The sequence below is a fragment of the Manduca sexta genome, chromosome 25, assembly GCF_014839805.1.
Source record: "Manduca sexta isolate Smith_Timp_Sample1 chromosome 25, JHU_Msex_v1.0, whole genome shotgun sequence".
Classification (NCBI taxonomy): domain Eukaryota; kingdom Metazoa; phylum Arthropoda; class Insecta; order Lepidoptera; family Sphingidae; genus Manduca; species Manduca sexta.
This window is the reverse complement of record NC_051139.1, coordinates 5,559,714-5,580,060: the sequence shown is the minus strand read 5'-3', so window position 1 is coordinate 5,580,060 and position 20,347 is coordinate 5,559,714. Positions and strand designations below refer to the sequence as shown.

General features: G+C 32.9%; 1 protein-coding gene across 9 annotated transcripts in view; it reads left to right on the top strand.

Annotated features, from left to right (window-relative positions):
• Positions 1 to 20,347, top strand: part of LOC115446789 (low-density lipoprotein receptor) — a 220,601-nt gene that overhangs the window by 199,110 nt on the left and 1,144 nt on the right. For 4 of the 9 annotated variants that reach the window (XM_030173582.2, XM_030173581.2, XM_030173586.2 and 1 more), the window contains exons 9-15: positions 543 to 761; positions 3,084 to 3,228; positions 6,431 to 6,640; positions 7,721 to 7,919; positions 15,370 to 15,453; positions 17,689 to 17,804; positions 19,047 to 19,205. In XM_030173582.2, coding sequence (XP_030029442.1) covers positions 543 to 761; positions 3,084 to 3,228; positions 6,431 to 6,640; positions 7,721 to 7,919; positions 15,370 to 15,453; positions 17,689 to 17,804; positions 19,047 to 19,205 — 1,132 coding nt within the window. Of the gene's footprint in view, positions 1 to 542; positions 762 to 3,083; positions 3,229 to 6,430; positions 6,641 to 7,720; positions 7,920 to 15,369; positions 15,454 to 15,867; positions 16,292 to 17,688; positions 17,805 to 19,046; positions 20,195 to 20,347 lie in introns of those variants that run through there. The other 5 variants (XM_030173585.2, XM_030173584.2, XM_030173588.2 and 2 more) reach the window with 3 other exon arrangements.

Sequence of the window (20,347 nt, the reverse complement as noted above, 5' to 3'; positions counted from 1 at the left end):
TTCCCTTTAATTAATTATTAATCTATTTGTAATTTCTTTCGTTTACATTTGTTTTGTTAAAGCCCTCCCCTGAGCCTTGAAAGGGTATATGCAGATCTAGGAATAATGAAATAAAACAATTATAGATGTATTTGAAAATTGTAAACTAACAAAATTTTTCTTATTAAATTGTCTATCTAATAGTGTTGGATGCAAAATAACATTATATGTACAGGAGAAGGAGATGCAAGAAATCAATAATTTTAGTGGCATTTTCATAATGAAATTAGCCAAACAAGATCCTCACTATAGAACAATTCAAACAATCAAAGATAACATATTGTAGAAATATGATTAAAATTTTTTTCTACGTGTATAATAATTTTCGATTCAACACCTTTTGAAAATACGGATAGCGCGCCATTTTGGAGGCATTGCTTTAACGACAGAGGCTCCTTACTACAGCCCTTCTTCTAGTTCATTCAAATCAATCCTATTTACCTGTATATCAAAATCAGTCAAGAATTAGCAAATATGTCTGACTAAACTTTTTCTATTACCAGGGCTCCAATAGACGAAGGCACTCAACGGACTGTTGTCATCGGCGAACAGTTGATAACATCAGACGGTCTTGCAGTCGACTGGATCTACAACCACTTATACTGGACCGACACTGGGAAGAATCACATCGAACTGTCAGACTTGCAGGGGAACATGAGGAAGATACTGATCAGGGACCAGTTAGAAGAACCAAGAGCTATAGCTCTCAATCCTATTGATGGGTGAGTTTGTTGTGATGCGTTTTTGTTTATATAGATACGTCTTGTACCACATCTGATCGTATACCAGATCGCATCTACATTCAGAATCTCGTCACGAGTTAATATCATGGGGCGATTTGATATTGTTCTTCAGAATTGGAGAATTTCATCATGCCATTCTTCAGGGCCCTTATTCTCTATCCCGCACGTTATTTTAACAGTGCGTAACAAGCACGTAACACAATGCATCATGTTTAGGACTATAGAAATTTGGCTTACAGAATACCATTACATGCACATTTCTCGAAAATAACATGACACGGCCGCGTTACGCGTTTACACTATCATACAGAATAAGGGCCCAGAATTCAGAATTGAAGAATGGAATGATGACGTGTATTTTAACAGTATGTCATTCTATGAACAATGTATTTTCGTATAAGCAATAAGTACGCAAGACATTTAAAGATTGTGTAACAATCGCCTGACAAAAATATTGATGTCAGATCAGTGTCAACAAACTGTCCAATAAAAATTCCTTGACGATCAACCTCAATTGTTGAGTGTTTCTGTTGCTGGGACTACTTATTAATACCATCAATGAACAAATCAAAGCGTGGACGTCAATTATTTTGATTGGACGTTAATTTTATTTATATCTACAATTTTTTAAAAATATAAGTAATTATTTACCACTTTTATTAATTATTCCAATGTAGGTCAATAATTACTTATAATTTATGCACAGCGATTGCTAGTGAGCATAGGCCACAGAGACTTGGAAATTTAATTTGTATTTAACTCGTCATAATATATGAAAAACGAATTTATACTTATAAAACTTTAATAAACAAAAACAAAGTGAACTTGATCAAATTGTAAACAAATAATTAATTGCTTTTATTTATTAAATTAACACTGCAATTCTTTGATGTACTGAATTGTATAAAGTAATATAGCCATGTATTATATTTACCAGCGACTTATTGATTTATTACGGTGGTTGCAATTAAGTATAATATAGGTCATTTTGATATTGTGTTACTTAAATAAACCAGTTACTTATCTTTTGAAAATAATACTACAATAAGTTACTCGAACCGTAAATATAAAACAGAAAAGTGTACTTAAGTTTCAAACAGAATAAATATGAATATTTTTTTTTACGCGCAATAATGGTACTATTACTATTCTTAGAGAGTTTGTCGCAACGCCGACACAACACGTCTACTTTAAAATGCACTCATACGCACGTCATATTAAATAATTAAAAATATTTTTTTTTAGAATTTTTGGTAAAAATATTCCTTATTCATGGGTGATATGTAGCACAATGTTTGCAAACGTAAAGATCAGTACGTGGCATCATTTACTAATGCAAAGTCAAAACGACCATTATAATATCATAACATGTTCAGTATTCTATGTTTGTTTTATCTTGTTATGTTTAGCATAATGGTAGATTGTCAATGTCTCTTACTTAAAGAAAGACAGAGAAATTTATCATTACATTTCGTATCTACAAGTAAATCTTACATCGCAAAAATCTTAACATAATTTCGCGATAAACATACGTCATAATAGTACAATGATTAAGAGTGGCATTAGTAAAAACAATACAAATTATAATCAATCACCATCTTTTTAAAATAATTAATTATGATGTTTAGGTATCTTTTATCACACTCATTACTAAGATAATACAAAGTTCCCAATATTAATTCCATTCGCAATATACCATCGAGGCAGGCTCTAAGCTGATGCTAATTAATTCTATGATTATTGTTTAATGGGAAGATTAATTTACATACAACATACGCAGTTACATATTTAAATCGTGTTAGATAACCTGTACCTATATATAATAAGAAACATTATTAAGGAAGGACTTATTCAACCGGTACAACGATTTGAATCGAGAAGATATTTACAATCTCAAAAACGACTTCTAGGCTCACAAATTTCTTACAAAATCAAGAGATGAATAATAATCTTATATAAATCAATCAGATTTCAATATAGATATAACTCGATTTCGCACACGTTAAATAGCCTTTTGCACTACAAATGTTTTTTAATCTTTTTCAAAATAGATTCAAAACTTCAACTGTACTCTTTTCTGCCGGGATAAAACGTAGCTTTTGTGTTTTTCTAGGACATAATCTACGCATTTATAACCTAGCTAAAATGTTTCGAAAAATAATGTCGCTTGAGTCTTAGAGATTAGCCTATCAACCGTCGATATAATGATTGTATTAATTTTACTGTGTTTGGTGTATAGAATCAAGTGTTTTCTTTCCTTCTAATTCATAATTTACTCATACAGACTTTATCTTCTAACAGATGGATGTACTGGACTGATTGGGGTCAGGTTCCGAAAATCGAGCGCGCTGGCATGGACGGATCACATCGGCAGACCATTGTCTCCTACGATGTCAAATGGCCTAATGGTCTAACCTTGGACCTTGTCAGAAAACGAGTGTATTGGGTGAGTTATAAAATATTTTATATTATATTACTGTATTTATACTAAACTTGAATTATATGAAACCTTGTTTCTCCGATAAAAAATCGGTGCAGTGTAGGTCTATCAAGCGGTAATTCCGTAATTTCTCATAATATGGGGGTATTGTACATTGTCCTTACTAGGCAGGAATTTTTTTTCTTGACAGTTCTGCAATCTAATGATGACAAAGTAGACATCTTTCTACTAATGTCCCAAACCCGAAAATTGGTGCAATATACCTAATACATTGTGCATACCTAAAACAAGCGGCAAATCCTAATTCTTTCTTTCAAAATTGGGGTACATTGTCTTTTCTAGGCTAGAAATTCTTTCCTTTGCAGTTTTCACAAAGCACTGATGACATACTGGACATCTTTTTATTAATATCCACCCGACACAAAATCCATTCAACATTTATAGCCAAATTGAAACTCAATCACTGGATACAACTATTTCGCCTTAGTCCTTGCTCCCAGAAACACATCTTGCTAGTCATATTTTTAGAAGCTACATGTAGAAAATTATTAAACAGATTTCCGCAATATGGTATCTTTATTTTGTTTGGTGCATTTTTTTAATGTAGATCTGTTTGGTTAATTTCATAATGAAAATGCCGCGAAAATTATTAAAATACACATAATTTTTATTTGCAACCAACATTGCTAGATAAACAATTTAATAAGGAATATTTTAGTGGTTTAAAATTTTCAATAAGTCCTGAAATTGATTTAGTTAAATAAATTATTCGTAAATATTTGCACACTCACGCCCGTAACTAGCGCGCCGCCAAGAATAGAACACATTTTTCAAGTCTATTGCGTGAAGAGGAGCCTTAACAATGATCATCGCCATAACAATAAGCAGGTATATACAATGGATTTAAAACCCGCTTAAATACAAAAAATCTAAACACAATCTTATCGTTTTTACGATTTATGGTCAACATCGTTCACAAAACGAACAAAGTTATTCGTTTTTGAAACACATGACTTATATGATGTTACGTTTGATAAACTCTCATATATTACGCAGCTAGGTAGTTATTTAATAAATCTTCAATATTTTGTCGATAATTCGCACTAGGCCAGTGTGATGGAAGGCCTAATGCCTCTCTATAGTAGAGGAGGCCCATGTCCAACAGTGGGACAATATATAATATAGGCCTGATGTTATTTTGTCGATCCTCGGCCACAAACCACTAGAAGTGGTAAAGTTAAAGAACACAGTGTGACTTTGATCCCGGAAAGATTTTACACGCAGGCAGAGCCGCGAGCAAAAGCGAGTCCATTAGTTTCTATACAAATAAGTTTTTTATTTTGTTGTTTTTTATTAGCGTGCATGTTAAATGCCTTCGTATGAGTTACACATCTCAGGCATTGATCAGACATCCACGACGACAGGCCCATTGTACCAACTTTTACATACGCTAGTCATCAATCAGTCTGCTTTGTAAAGGAATCTAAAAATTCCGTTGGATATTTGATTAAGATAATTAAAATTGATCGCACTTCATACAGCTTCCGTGTTAGAGCTGTTAATAACAACGTCTATAGTGTATGTAAACATTAAAATTTCCACCCGAAAACACGAATGTTTGTTTTAAATTTTGCATTGGCTTGTAGTTGTTTAGCTTTACCCATAAACAGAGTGATAATGTTTATAGGTTCATTGGAAGTCGAACGAAATTTTTGCAGTTAATTTTTTTTACTATATATGACATTTTTATATATTTTGTTTTCATTATATTTTTAAGAAATGAACATTGCGACTTATTTTAATATTATATTTTAATCAAATGTGTTCTTCCATCCGTGATATAAGTAATTGTGACTTCAAATCGAATACTTTATACTATGACGAAGAATATTTATTTGTATATTTTTGCGGTTAGATCTTAAAAGATTTTAACTCGCAGTTCAAATAAATCTTTCCATCAGTAGCTAGATATTTAACAGACTTCAAACATATATACATACACGCGCGAAAAGTATCCACTTATCTAATGTTGGTGATTTATATTATGTTTTGTTTGGAATATTACTTTATGTATTCTTCGCCACTAATTAATATTGTTCAAAATTATTAACGTGTCATTTTCCTTTATTTTAAAACCCAATTAAAAATATATCATAATATGATAAATATTTTAGGTGTAAAATCTATATTTATTATATTATTTTCCTTAACCATGGAAATCCCATTGGAACTCGCCATGCTAAATATAACGAATGCACAACCTATACCTCCTCATTCAGACTACTTCCCAGAATTTGATCCTTATTAGCGTCACTATCGAATCGTGTAATGACAAAGTATGTTTATTTTTGGATAAATCAACGGGTTCAATTTCTTGCTACAAATATTATTGGTTTTTTAAAAATCCAATAAAACTGTTTTTTAAGAAGTGACATACACCAAGCTAAAAGAAAGGGGTCATTTTTAGGCAAAGGTTGCCACCCGTTTAAATGATTTGCCAGTTTTATTTCTCCACTCTGTAAATACTAAATTCAAGCCTCAAGAACAATTTGTACAAAAAGATTTAAATTTAAGGGTCACTTAAGATCTGTAACCTTTCAGCGAATTTACGACGTTTGAAGTATAAGCAGAAACAGTTTTTAATAATATAAAGCGATGCCTTCATGAAAATGTCTACCTGCTTACCATCTCCATATGATTTACGAAATGTACTGTAATTATAAGAAGGTTAATTAATATTATTGACAGCTGACAACTTAACTAAACAATTTCGCCGATTAAATAATAATGAATTAGTGTGTTATAAAGTGTTATCATTTCCTGTTAGCTATCATTTGGTGCATACATGCGTTTATATGTAGTTTTTATAACGTAGAAGGCTAAAATCTAATTATAATTAGAATGATTTGCAGACCGCATTTATACGTCATAGCACCTATATTTTGTGTATGGGACTCACAAAAAATTTCACCCTTCGCCAGTAACTTATACTAGTATTAAAAACTAGTTACCTAAATTTCGTAAGTTTGGAAATACAATATACATGGTAATCATTGAAAATACTTTGATCCTACATCGAAAATACTTTCACTGCACTTTATTAAGAGAAAGGCAGGTTTTTGTGACAAAATGGGCCTCCAGAATATATTTTTCTATGCTAAAACAATTTAGGAACTTTCAACACCTTATGAGTGGTATTATTTAATAGGTGGATGCCAAAATGAACACAATATCGTCGTGTAACTACGACGGGTCCGGCCGTCGCCTCATTCTCTACTCAACTGACGTCCTCCGCCATCCCTTCTCCATCACCACCTTCGAGGACTTCGTGTACTGGACAGACTGGGACAAGACAGCTGTCTACCGCGCCAACAAATTCAACGGGAAGGATGTTGAAGCTATCACTTCTACTCACACAGTATGTATAAAACTTCTGCAACTGAGTTAGGTTACTGTTGTTCAATAAACGATTCCAATCTTCGATCGATTCAATCTCCAAAATCAACCAATCTAAATAATTCATTTGTAAGAATGTCAAAAACTTTGTTCTGACTGGTCCTTTTTCACGATGGATTGGATTCGATTGAAATCGTTCAACGAAATCGGTGATAGTTAACACACTAAAATGATTTCAATACTTGTAGGAGATCTAGAAATATTTAAATATACTTAACCGGTACACCAAAAGGTTATAGAATATAATAACCTAAGATACATATGGCTTTAATAAGGTATAAGCAATAATCTTAACCTTGTTGAAATGACGTTCATAAGTCTGATGACTGTTGGTGTGGTAAAGTTAATAGTACAAAAGGCAAGTTAATACCTACACGTGTACTTTTCGTACCTAATGGTGAATTATCATCTCTGAAGAACATACATAGTCCATTAACTTTACTAAAACGCATTTCATCGGCTATGTCTGAGGTTAATAAATTGGCAGTTTGATATCGACTTAAAATATATTATGCTGTGTCATTGGGTTGAATTTTAAAGACCTTTTATTTGTTATGACCCGAATTGCGTATTTGCATATCTGCTATCATCGTATGAAACACAAAAAGACTTAAGAGTCGATTTTAACTACGATAATTCTTTATTATTGACGGCTTTCTTACTGAGTTTAGTAAATAAAAAATATTTTGATAATAAATAACATCTAAGTTTTTTAACATTGTCTGAAAACAATGAAACTGACGTCAATAGCCTTTAACATAGTGTTAACTAAAAGTGTTAATTTTTAGGAATAATTATTATCTTAAATAATGTGTGAGCATAATTAACTTTCCCTAATAATTCATTGAGCAAATGTTTTTACCGATTTAAAAACTATAATCATTTCAACCATAGCAACCCTATACCTCAACATTAAAAAACAGTCGGTATACTGGAAAGTAAAAAGTTTTCTATGAAACGTCATTCTTGATAAAACACATGCTGCTAATCTTACAAAAATATCAATCAGTAAAGCATTCCAATGACTGATTTGAATTATCAGCTTCAAAATCCGATGGTGATCCACGTGTACCACCCTTACCGGCAACCTGACGGCGTGAACCACTGCGCTGCTGTGAACGGTCACTGCTCCCACCTCTGCCTACCTGCTCCGAGGATAGCGGCCAACTCTCCGCGGGTGTCCTGCGCCTGCCCTAATGGACTGCGACTGCTTCCAGACAATCAGATGTGCGTCGAAGACAGTGAGTATACAGCTTTATTTTATTTTTACGTTTTATTGAAATATTCGCAGTACCATCAGTTGACTGATGGAATGCAAGATTTAAAACAATTGAAACTTTAAGTGCTTTTTAATTGGATTTTTATAATTTGTATTAAGGTTGATTTTAGTGGAATCGACGACTTGTTACGTTTTTATATTGGCCTGCTAAACGAACTGTGAACGAATGGATTAATATGGATTAATCTTTATATTTTATTTCGCGAACATATATATAAAAAAATAGACCTTTTTGAATAACATTGGCAGTATTTCAGTTTTAAAAAGTCAAAGATTGTTTTATCCTGCAGAAAAGAAACGTATTAATAGTATATTGATGTAAAAGCTCATCGAATTCATTACAAATGTTTGAGCACTAAATCTTACGCACTATATTGTATTTCTTTATACATTTAAAATCAAATGTTATGTGTAAACAGTTGTTTAATAGCGTACGTATTATAATGTGTTATCCAGTGGTTTAAAATTTATGTACTTTTAAATTAGTATCGTTTTATTGAATCGAAAAATTCGCCAGTAAGTATAGTATTTCTTACTTTGAACTATACGCAAATTGCGTCAATATTATTCATGACTGATAATCGATGGCATTTTAATTTGTTTTTGTTTAAACTATTTCGACTACACAAAATGATTGTACGCTCAATTAACATTTTTATGAGTAGTGATGGTTTCCTTCGATGATAATAATAAAAAGAATTGTGTATTGAAATAATTAGTTTAATGCAAATGATGCGGAGAATTATAAAAATATTTTAGGCTGATATCAGCTAAGTTTTATACATTTTGTTTGACACAGATGCGATTTAATTAAGTCACACTAAGGTCAACAAGGCCTCAATAATTAAATCAGGCGAATAGGGAATTAGGAAGTTATTATGTCGTGTTACGTTTTCCTTTAGAATGGCAATTAAATCAACAATGTTATCGTGTTTTTTTAGTCTGTTTAAGTCGGATAGTTTATGATATATTACGTCTTTGATACGCAAACGTGAAATATTTTTGTAGTAATTATGCTGTTTAACGATTATGCTAATGCGTAAATTAATTTTGACAATTAATACTTGATATCCATAATAATATGACCATGAAATAAGTAAGGTCGCGTCGACGCGTATTATTGTCATTAAATTTAAGGAATTTTTAAATTTGGTATCACAATATCTTTCATACATTGCAATTACGATAATTTCTATACATCGTCTGTATTCGTTCTAAACTACGTATTTAGTTAGGAATGTTGTCAGTATATGTTGCCGTAGTTTACGGGAAGAAATAAATTTCCACACAATTCATTGGCCCCTTATTATTATGTGAACTGACTCACGCGCATCATTGAGCCGTAACGTGCTTTAGGTTTTTACCTCGTGCGTATTGCATTGTCATTGAAGTTGCCTCATGTTGGGGTCGCGGGTTCTTTAATCAGTCGTAGTGGCAGCCCGTACGACTGCAAAACGTCTGTATAAAACGTAGCAATTAATTGGCAATACTAGATATTAAAAGGAATAATGACGTCGGATAAATGCATAGCGACTTTAAAAAATCTTAAATTAAGACACAGTCGGGGAGAATATACTTAATTATATACTTTTTACTTGAAAGTCGTCTGTGGTCTGTAAAGTGTGAGGTCGCGGGTTCGATGTCCGCACTGCTTTGACATATAAATGTTTAAATGCTCCAAAAATATAAGTTTCGCGAATCGTTGTCGATACGTGAGTCAGTTGTAGCTCCGGAAGTCAATGACAAAAGGTTCTTAACTAGGCTAGGGATCAGGAAAGTAAAGTGACTGCTGCACTTTGTTATACAAATACGTTTCCTCATATAACTGTCAGCTCGTCAAAGATTTAGCCAAATAATACATTCCAATCAAATCTAATAAATCATTTATTCTTACTAATTAGATTAATTGCCGAGATTTAAGTAAATAATATAATTTATTCGATAATCTATCTGATATTTTGCAAGCTATACAGGATTATAATAATCATCGCTTTTATTGACGTCAAACAGATGTCCGTAATACAGCTGCGATTTTTTAATACTTTTACATAATATATGGATCAAAACTACAGTCTATGATGTATCAGATTTATATGTGGTGTATCGGTTTGCTTTATTTGCTATTATTGTTGACCTTTAAACACAAAGAAAGAAGAATGGATTGGTGAATATTTATATAGCCTTCGTGGCGTAATTTTTTGTACAATTTATTAAGTACAAATTGTTATGCAGATAATTAAAATATATAAAAACCAACTCCATATACAAAATTATCTTTATAATGTCGGTTAGAGGGTAAAAGAGCATTAATTTATTAGTTACTGTTTAATTTGTCGCGGAATTTTTTATCTTTGGCGAGTACCTACGCCACAAGGTTTTATCATAACAATCCTTAGAAGAATGCCACAATATGCGGGACTTAGAAAGTAAGATTTAAAGATAATTCGGATGATAATTACCTGCCAAAAAAATCCATAAAAACAAATGATTGATGAGGACAATTTGGTTGTGATACAATATTTTTAGGCAATATGACAAGAATACATACAAGAATGTTGATAGATATCTAAATCTTAATAAAACCGGTCAAAAATGTATATGAGATACTGTTTTCTAACAATATTCTACTCATTTTTAAATTCTAGTGGCTTGAAGACTATAATGATTCAAAGTCAAGTATATTATGTCGTCACTGCAATGCCAAATGGAATAGGTGATGAATCATAATGAACCTTAGTAATTGCAACATAAAAACATTGATGTCATATAATGGGCCCTGTTGACCTTCCACGCTGTTTTTTATTAAACATCCTAAATTAACAGGTGACAACTCTGGATATACTATTGTAAAGGGCATTATGTTTATTTAATTAGTAAATTATTTGCGATACTTTTCGAAGTATTTTTTTACGTGACTCAGCTGGAAAACCAAAACATGCGCAAACGCAAGTTATTAATTGTTAAGGTCATGTGTTAATGTAACGGAACAAGGTGATTGGTTACGTATCTACATTATCAGTATATACGATATTGTTGAACATATAGTCTGATCATTAATATTTGTTACGTATCTGTTTTCATTTACCACAACTGACGTTATTTGAGCGCGTAGTTCTAAAGTATTGGGTAAAATCAAATTTGGAACTAGTTAAATTCATAGAATTAAAATAAAACTATTTTACGGATTTTTTATCGCGTTTTTTATATTAGAATTTTCTCTCGAAGTTTCGAAGACTTTGCAGCCTTCGTGGTCACGGGGCGGATTAAGGTGTTGGTCATCCGAAATGTCAAAGTTACAATATCTACCTACATTCCACAATTATACCATTTTGTTTTTAAAATTTAACTGTTGACGGTCCGATCTGCACAGAATAAGCTCACAGAGTCTTTGAAGTCTGGCAGTCGGTCTTTCCTCATAGAATTTAAAATACGCAGTGGGAGGAAATAAAGGCCGGAAATCAGTAATAGGTGCCATCATACATAAGTAACCTTCAAGACAACCTCACGATGCATACTTTCACGCGGAAGCATTCCAAAGGCGGTTTTAAACCACAATTTCTTCTAGGTCAAAACATTTTGAAATGTTTAAAACTGGAAATCAAATATGGCTGTTTAGACATTTTTACGATCTATTCTGCCGTGCTAAGCGCAAAAGCGGTATGTCAGGGAAACATTATTTCGAGATAATCGAAGTTTTGTAAATATAGTTTTGTATGTAAAACTGAGATAGAGAAACTCTTAAATTTTTTTCTTCACAAGTTCTAAACAAGAAATCGTTATTTAGGTAAGTTCATTAGATAGGTATTTCTTTAAGAAATATGACGACATAAAAATCAAGATTTTTATTTTTATTGAGATACCGCTTTTGAGCTCAGCACGGCAGTATTACGAGTTGAGCATATTCATAGAGATGCAGAAAAATTAAAAACACTGCCCACTCTTTTTATATTCCAGTGACTAATTGGCTTTAAGCTTATATACTGAGTTTTAAATTTCCGACGAATAACATATTTAGTTGATACGATAATGCCAATGACGCATCACACAGATCATCCCACAATTGTAGATTGTGAATGATGTGAACATCGCCCATCCACTGATTACAGTACAATTGATAGGGTTAATAAAGAAGTCATATTCTACCATTGACATCGTTTAAGGACGATTGATCGAACATCGAATCAATTCAGCAGTACATGTTTTAATATACGAATGGCTGTATAACTGAATATTTTTATACTTATAACTACGCATTTGTTATGTCGATTTCCTTGTGAAAATCAAGATCGGTTGTTTACGGCAACAATTTCAATAACGCGCGACGAGCGAAGCATTCAACAATTTATTTTGACAGGTTTTATGTAATATACCAGGGTCTAACTATTTATTTTTTGCGAAGAAGCAGTTTGCAAATTCTTGACTATGTAGCTTATGTTGATTCACAATTATAGTCACGGAGCCCAATTCCGTCTAAGGGTGCAAATCCGCCTTTTTGCAATTACAGGCTTTTTAATCGATAGACAGCTTTGATAGCAGTATAGGTAAATAAGGGATTTTTAATTCACTTACATATATCGCTTTCAAAGCTGTTCTTAGATTAGATTGTATTGGGTGTAACGTAACAAATCAATCAATACTTTAGTTGCCTTTGCCATATGTAAGCTATCACGACAAATTAACTAAGACCTGAATTATGAGAATGATTTCAATAGAATTAGTTTTATTTCAGAAGAAATACTTAAAAAAGGTTGTTTGATAAAATGTCAACCAGAATAAATAGTAATTTTTCAGAAATAATTTTTTGTTTGTGTAATGCTACAAATGAGTTATTAGTCCTTAAACAACCGATCAACATCATTTTATTACGTCTAGAAGTTTCTTAGAACACGAGAATTATCTTATTAATATACAACAGATATCTTTGCGTTTCAAATTTGAATATCCGCTAACTGTTTATACCGGAACAGCATTGTTATTAACATTTAGGATTTATAAATTTGGAAATATTTTATTTCATGTATAATACGAACAGTTCGTGTAATAAAGGATAGCTCGCATCAAACATAAATATAATTAGAGGATATTAAGTATATCATAAATATAATGTTATTGTACATTGATGTTCTTCCGTAAACAGTAGCAATGATAAAAAACTATTTGCCATTGAAACAGCTAAGAGAAAAAAATATTAAAATAATGACGCACCTACCATAATGGTACGTCTTGCCGGTCTGACAGGAAGTAAGCTATTATATCCGGTGCTCTTCGTTGTAAACCAATAAACAATTTTGGCCACATATTTACCTATCCCAGCTTAAAATGGCGTTGAAAGCGAAAAGGTCAAAGCTGCAGAAATTACTTATTATGGTGAATGCATGAATCCGAGGCTAATAGCATAATGAGTAACTACATATTTTTTACTGTAAATTATTCCGGATATTCTAGTAGTTAATATAAATAAACTTGTAGTAAAAGTAAACATTGTTTTATAGGTTTTTGTTTGATATGAATTTATATAGGTCTATACAATATAAGTACGTTTGGGAATTTTTTCTTATTCTTAATTGCTATTATAAAATATTTTCATAATTTTAGAATACATATTTCAGATTCGGATATTATTTGTGTAGGTACTTACTAGATGCCTAATTAATATTTAATAAAATATTCTTTACAATGCAATGGTTTAATTTTACTGTTATATATTTTCAATAGCTCCATTTATTACAAGAGCAAGGAAAACAAATCTTTGACGAGTTAGGTAAAATGTTGTTAGAAAATACCATAATAAATATTAAATTTCAAATTAAGAAGTGTTATGTAGGAGAGACTTGAGTAAATATATATTTTTTTCTATCACAAGGTCACGCCCGGCTGAGATTTATAAATACATACCACCAAAACGCACCGTCAGCCACGAATCAGACACGTAATGACCACGTCACTCGATTGCGTCATGTCGTATGATCGTTTAATCATAGTTTATATGTATTCTTGTGTACAATATTCGACCATGCCGAGAATTCCTGTGTTACGATCGGAATAAACCACGCCTTCTGAGCGTATTCTTATCTCATTCGAGTAAACGTTGCAATTAGTCATTACATGTTTATTAATATCGCTATCATTACGACTTTTCAATGTATACAATTCAGGTGATAGCGTACGGCGAGACGATAAAGGCCACGCTACTTTCAATTATGAATTATTGGGGTCAGTTAATCAATATGTAGGTGATAATGAGTACGTTAGTGAGATCGTACGCTGAAAATAGCTAGACGGTCGTAAGTAATGAATGGTACCGATTTGGAATGCATATATTCCTTTTAGTAGAAGCGCTCACGTGCAGTTACTAAGCGCTGTATAGGCCCATTTACTATCGGTATGATGAAAACGCCGTACGCCCAATAGTCTACCAGCTGGCGAGTAAGGCGACGTGACGTCACACATCACGCCACCTTTTGTTAGTCAGTGCGTTTGCGATCCAGCCCGCCGCTCACGAGTGCAATGCATGAACTGGTTTTATCCGTCCATCCATGCGTTTAAAATTTTTATTAATAGCGAAGTACACTGTAATTTAAATGCTAACCGTAATTATCTTTTTGAAATCATAATTTATAATGTATGTACACATAAATAAATATATACTTATATACTATTATATAAAGCTGAAGAATTTGTTTATTTGAACGCGCTAATCTCAGGAGCTATTGGGTCAAATTGAAAAAATCTTGTAGTGTTGGATAGCCTATTTATCGAGGAAAACTATAGACTATAACAGAACCTTATAATATAAGATTCAGTTAAAGTATTTAAACTAATATTATGCAAAGAACATTTACTTTAGAAAACACTAAATAGTTTTATTCCGATGAAATTTACGGGTGATAGATAGATATAGATTTTTAATATAAAACTTGACTTGAAGTCGGGCATTTAGATCTAAAGAAAACTAGGCAGAACTTTAGTAAGATATAGGATACCATAATAACTGGTTACATAAATGTGATAATACTTACAACACTTTAGACGTTAATTATAGAAAAACACTTGAAACTAATAATCACTTGATATTACATACTTTACGCGTACATTTGTTAGTGCAAGCGGCCTTGAGAGTATTATTCGATAGTCGCGTGCGGGCTGGATCGCACACAGTTAAATTGACAGAACAGAACTGTGGCCCGTGAGGGTACGCCAATGGCGGTCTTGCGCGACCGGCAAGCGCCAGCGAATACGGCTCTCATTTCGTTTTGTGAATCGGAACTGTACACGCGTGTGTGTGACGAGCTCACTAAACTTAGCTCAAAGTTGTTTAAAATAGTGTTTCTACCAGACGCAGCGTTTATATACAAAACATTTTAACAGGGAGGATTTTATAACAAATTTGTTTCATTTAATAAAATCTACAGATACAATAAAACCAGATGAGGAGGTGCATAAAACGAGTAATGGTTCAAATGAAACGGTAGTAATAGAGGAAAAACCTGTGACTAGTGAGTATTTTAAACCCATTCCATCGTTTTTTTTTTGTGAAACCCTATCCTTTCCAATTCTTCGTGCGATAATTTGTCGATCAATCAATATCGTGGTGTTTGTAATAGTTTCTACACAACCGTAAGTGAATGTAGTGTTTTAACTCGCGGTTGCACAAGAAGTTTCATTTATACTTTCTGTATTTTATACTAACAAACACCATGACTTTGATTATATTTGCTTTACTATGAATGGGTTGAATCATTTTAATCACCTCATGAGATAAGATAATAATATCGATAGGTTTACACTAGGGTGTTGGGTATAAATCCATCAGTAACACAATAAATATTCATATACTAACAACATTTCATAGTGAATGTTCCAAAAATATCTGTGTGTCTTCAACTTGGGATTCATTGACTGATTTGCAGGGCATGTCAAACTACTAAATTCAAAACTGGTACATTACTGTTTTGAATGTGTGCGATTAAACGGAAAGCTATATCCATATGGTGAATATACCTCGAGAAGGATTTGTCCTTCTCGTAAAGTTGGGACACGCTATTCTCAAAAGCGAGGACGCTACTCAAATTCCTGAGGAACCTAAGGAGGAAGAAGCCCATACGCTTTTGCCAACTGCGGACCAAAAATCTGAGCCAATGAAGGCGTACTGGGACTCAGAAATAAGAAAGTATAATGAAAAGAACCAAGCTTTTATAGACCTCTTTTTAAAAGACGAGGGCCTCAATCGGATACCAGATGCAACTCAGGAACCCGTCAAAGAATCTCATTATAAATTTGAATCACTCAGTGAAGCGTACTTGCCAGACTCGCTGAAAATTTTTAACTTTAATGGTAAAGTATTAATTTATTTAATTTGTTTGCAATCACAAGTACTGAATAGCTAAAAAATTGGGAAGACACACAGATTCTTAATGAACTGAGTGCATGTTAACTATATATTTTGATAACAATGTATACTAATATATACTAATTACCGACGCGAATTGTGTTTATTAACCATAGATAACCTTTAAGTGGCATGATATTGTAAATAATAACACGGGAAACTACCTAATACATTAAGTAATCATAGAAAGTTACAGTGGCTAAGGGTCCGTATAGACCGATTCCTGGCGGCTTCCCTTTCTTAATTTATGTAAAATCTAATTAGCATTAGGAACCGCATTTATGCATATTAGTGATTATATGTTGTGTTAGGTTCCTTTTTGGAAAATTTTACCCTTTGCCACTTGTAACTTACAGTATACGTAATGAGCGCGGGAAATACAATTGCATCCGCGGGCACAATGGTGTTATCGCATTGATCTCGATCAAAAGTGAACAATAGCCTAGCATTAAATTGTATTTTTATATACGGGGCATTGTTAACTATCAGATCCCATCCTTCCTGTCCTTTTTTACAATTAAATAGGTTTTTTTTTTTGCTCAAACATTAACTAATTTATCATACATTGCTATACCAGAACCGATCCAATTAGGTTAAGATATTTTGGTTAAACAACTTTAGTTGGCACGTTTCATTGACATTATCTGTAAATAGAATGAGTGAGCGGTTGGTGTAGGACACCCACGTAAATGTATGTCCTAACTGTTATACAACTAACTACCTTCAAAGTACTACAAAATGTACGCAATTTTAATATCATTAATGAATTAGATGACTTAGGCGATAAAACACGATTATTTCAATTCATAATGACTTATTATATAAATATCATAATGTTAAGCTTCATTTGACGTAAGACCGAACTGAATATTTGCGTGTTTAGAAATGACGCTCTTCTCTTGTTCGTTTGTTTTTGGCGTAATCATCCTCATTGCAGTAAGTGCTTGAACTACAAGGTGGCGGTTTTGTACCATTACTTACATATTTTGTGAATAACTTATTTCGTGTTAACCTTTAGGAATATGAAAATCAATTTGGTTTCTGCAACGTTTTAATTTGTTTGTTTATTTTTTTATTGTTTTGTATTTATAGTGTCTAAAAAGCATCCAACCTACAAATATGCTATATAAATCAGTCAATCGATAATGCAAAAATTCAAAGCAATAAAAAAATGCATAACCTTTTGCACTTTCATTACAAAAAAAAAACTCCGTTTAAAATAATATTAAATAGTTACAAAATATATTACGTTCCAGAAAATAAATATGATAATTGTTGCAGAAACCAAAATTGGATTTAAGAGTTTCAGAGTTTTCATGGTATCTTTTTTTTTCAATTGTAGGTGTTCCAGAACCACCGAAAACTGGAACAGGAATCTCAAACAGCGGCCAAAACCCGAACCTCGTTGTCGGCATTGTCGTCGGAGTACTCATCGGTGTCATCGTAATTGGAGCAATTGTAAGCATAATACACACAACATTAAAAACTCCAACGTATTTCGCTATATTCATAGCGGCAATTGGTAGTTTATTCAGCAGTTTTCAACATTCTCGAGCGTGTAATAATTTTAGGAATGTCACGCGAGAAATCTTTCCCTTGTAATGTACTACTGCGTATAAACAATTACTGGTGGTAGGTCTCTCATATGTGAGAGTCCGCCTTGTAGGTACCACCGCACTGTCTATTTCTGCCGCCAAGCAGCAGTGTGTAGTCACTGTTGTGTTCCGGTTTGAAGGACATTTTAGCCAGTGTAACTATGGGACACAATGAGACTTAATATCTCATGTCTCAGGATGGCGAGCGCAGTGGAATACTAAACAATACTTTGTAATTCAAGGTGTTGGCCGGTGTTACTACTGTTTATGGCGGGCCGTATTGCCTAACTTCAGGCGAATGGCAACCTCGTCTCATCATTCAAAGCAATAAAAAAATAAATAATAATAATGAAATACATAATCAGTCTGCTTGCTATAGGTGAACGCGTTTAAAGAATTATCTATAATCTATTAATCGGCCTTCTTCCGCGATTGCGGAAATTTCATGATCAACTGATAAAAATTTATACCCAGTCTTAATTGAATTAGATTACCTTCCAATTACAAGCGATGGGCGGCAATTAGTCTGAACTCCTTTGATGCAATCATTTAACTGTTGCGATGGTTGAAACAATAAAATTCCGGTTCATCTAATCAACCATTTTAGACCCACGAACTAATAGTCTTAACTGATTCCTCACATCATTTCGTAATAATGATGACCGCGCCACAAGTGGGGACGTTACTTGTTAGTTCACCCTTTTCCAACGCTTTTGTCACTGAAAAGAATAGCTGTCAGGTTGCATATGAGCTTGACTGATCATCTTCAGTCTGCCCCAAAAGTTTAAAATCTATAATAAACTGCGCGAAATTAAGCGAGAGACGTCGCCATTGTTAATAGCTGTTGGTCACACTCACATAAATGACCATAAAAATCGAATGAAGAAACGACACTTATGTACCTCTATTCCTTTTAACGAAATACCACAGACTTCAGTCATAGAATAATGAAAATAGCAGTAATCTACTAAAGATCTAATCAACGATTATCTACGTAATTGAAAATTAATTTCACATTCCATATATGCACGTACACTGATCAGAATCATTAAGCATTATCAATAGAGGAAACAGGTGTAAAATTGATGATAACTACTGTTTTCAGATCGCAGCGGTCGTGTACAAACATTACGTGCACCATAATGTTACATCGATGAACTTTGACAACCCCGTGTACCGTAAGACGACAGAGGATCAGTTTGCGCTCGAGAAGAATGGCTACGCTCCGGGCAGCAAGTTATATCCCAGCACGGTGGGAGAAGAGGTGAGGGCTTTAACTGCAATGGAGTGCACACTCAACATACAGAATAGTCTTAGATAAGTACAATATAAAAACATAAAGCCCTCCAAAAGGAGCCAATTATCAAGGGCGGTGTTTTGGGTCGGTAATACATAAACCACACATTATCTCGAAATATATTTTTACTGTTAAAAACAGTTTTTATTTAGTAATGTCTTTAAAATAATTTGCTACAATGAATTGATATTAGACCCCGAAAAACATGGTCGATGTAAATATCAAGGTTTAGTATCATTTTATTATAGAATAATATAATGGTGTAAGGTCTGCCTAAGACATTTTAAACTTGATGTATTTAGATTTATATTTACTAGTGATGTAAGGATTTATAGAAAATATTTTTCATTTAGGTATAACAAATGTGGCAAATTTATAATGTGCCAACATTTTTACCGCATCAGTATTAAATTATAGTTGCCAAATTGATGGTCTAAATGGTAGGTGTATAATGCTGTAAATAGTCCCTTTAAATAGCGTAATATGTTTTCGTCATCTGCCTAATGCTTAATTTAGATGATAACAAATGACACTTTATTGCCGATATATTTATTTTTCATGCATTAACTTGTGAGGGCTATTTCGCAATGGTAAGTTAATTGTGATTATAGCGTACTGATAATTTTCAACGCGTGCAACTAGTGCATATTACACCAAGTTTATATCGTCCTCAACAGTCATTTTCAATCCTAATTTCAATCTTCCATACGATTCTGGGAATGAACCAATCAAAATAAATAATTTGTAATCAAATCAAAAATACTTTGTTCTGATTGGTCCATTTTTGAGATATATCGAAAATAGCGATTGGGTTCTTTTATTGAAAATGGCGGTTAAATACAAACGACATAACGTAATTTGCGTCGCAAATTATAATCCCATGCAACTATCTCCATGCCAAATTACATAAAAATCCGTTCAATAGATTTTGAGTAAACCAATAACATACAGACGGAAAAGGGGACTTTGATATATAATATGAATAGATATATGGGGTACAGTTTGTATACCTAACCTGAATATGGATCATTATGGTAGGCCAATAGGGCGATTACCACAATTTTGTAATACAAATAATTTCCAAACAATATTATAGATGAAATTTGGTT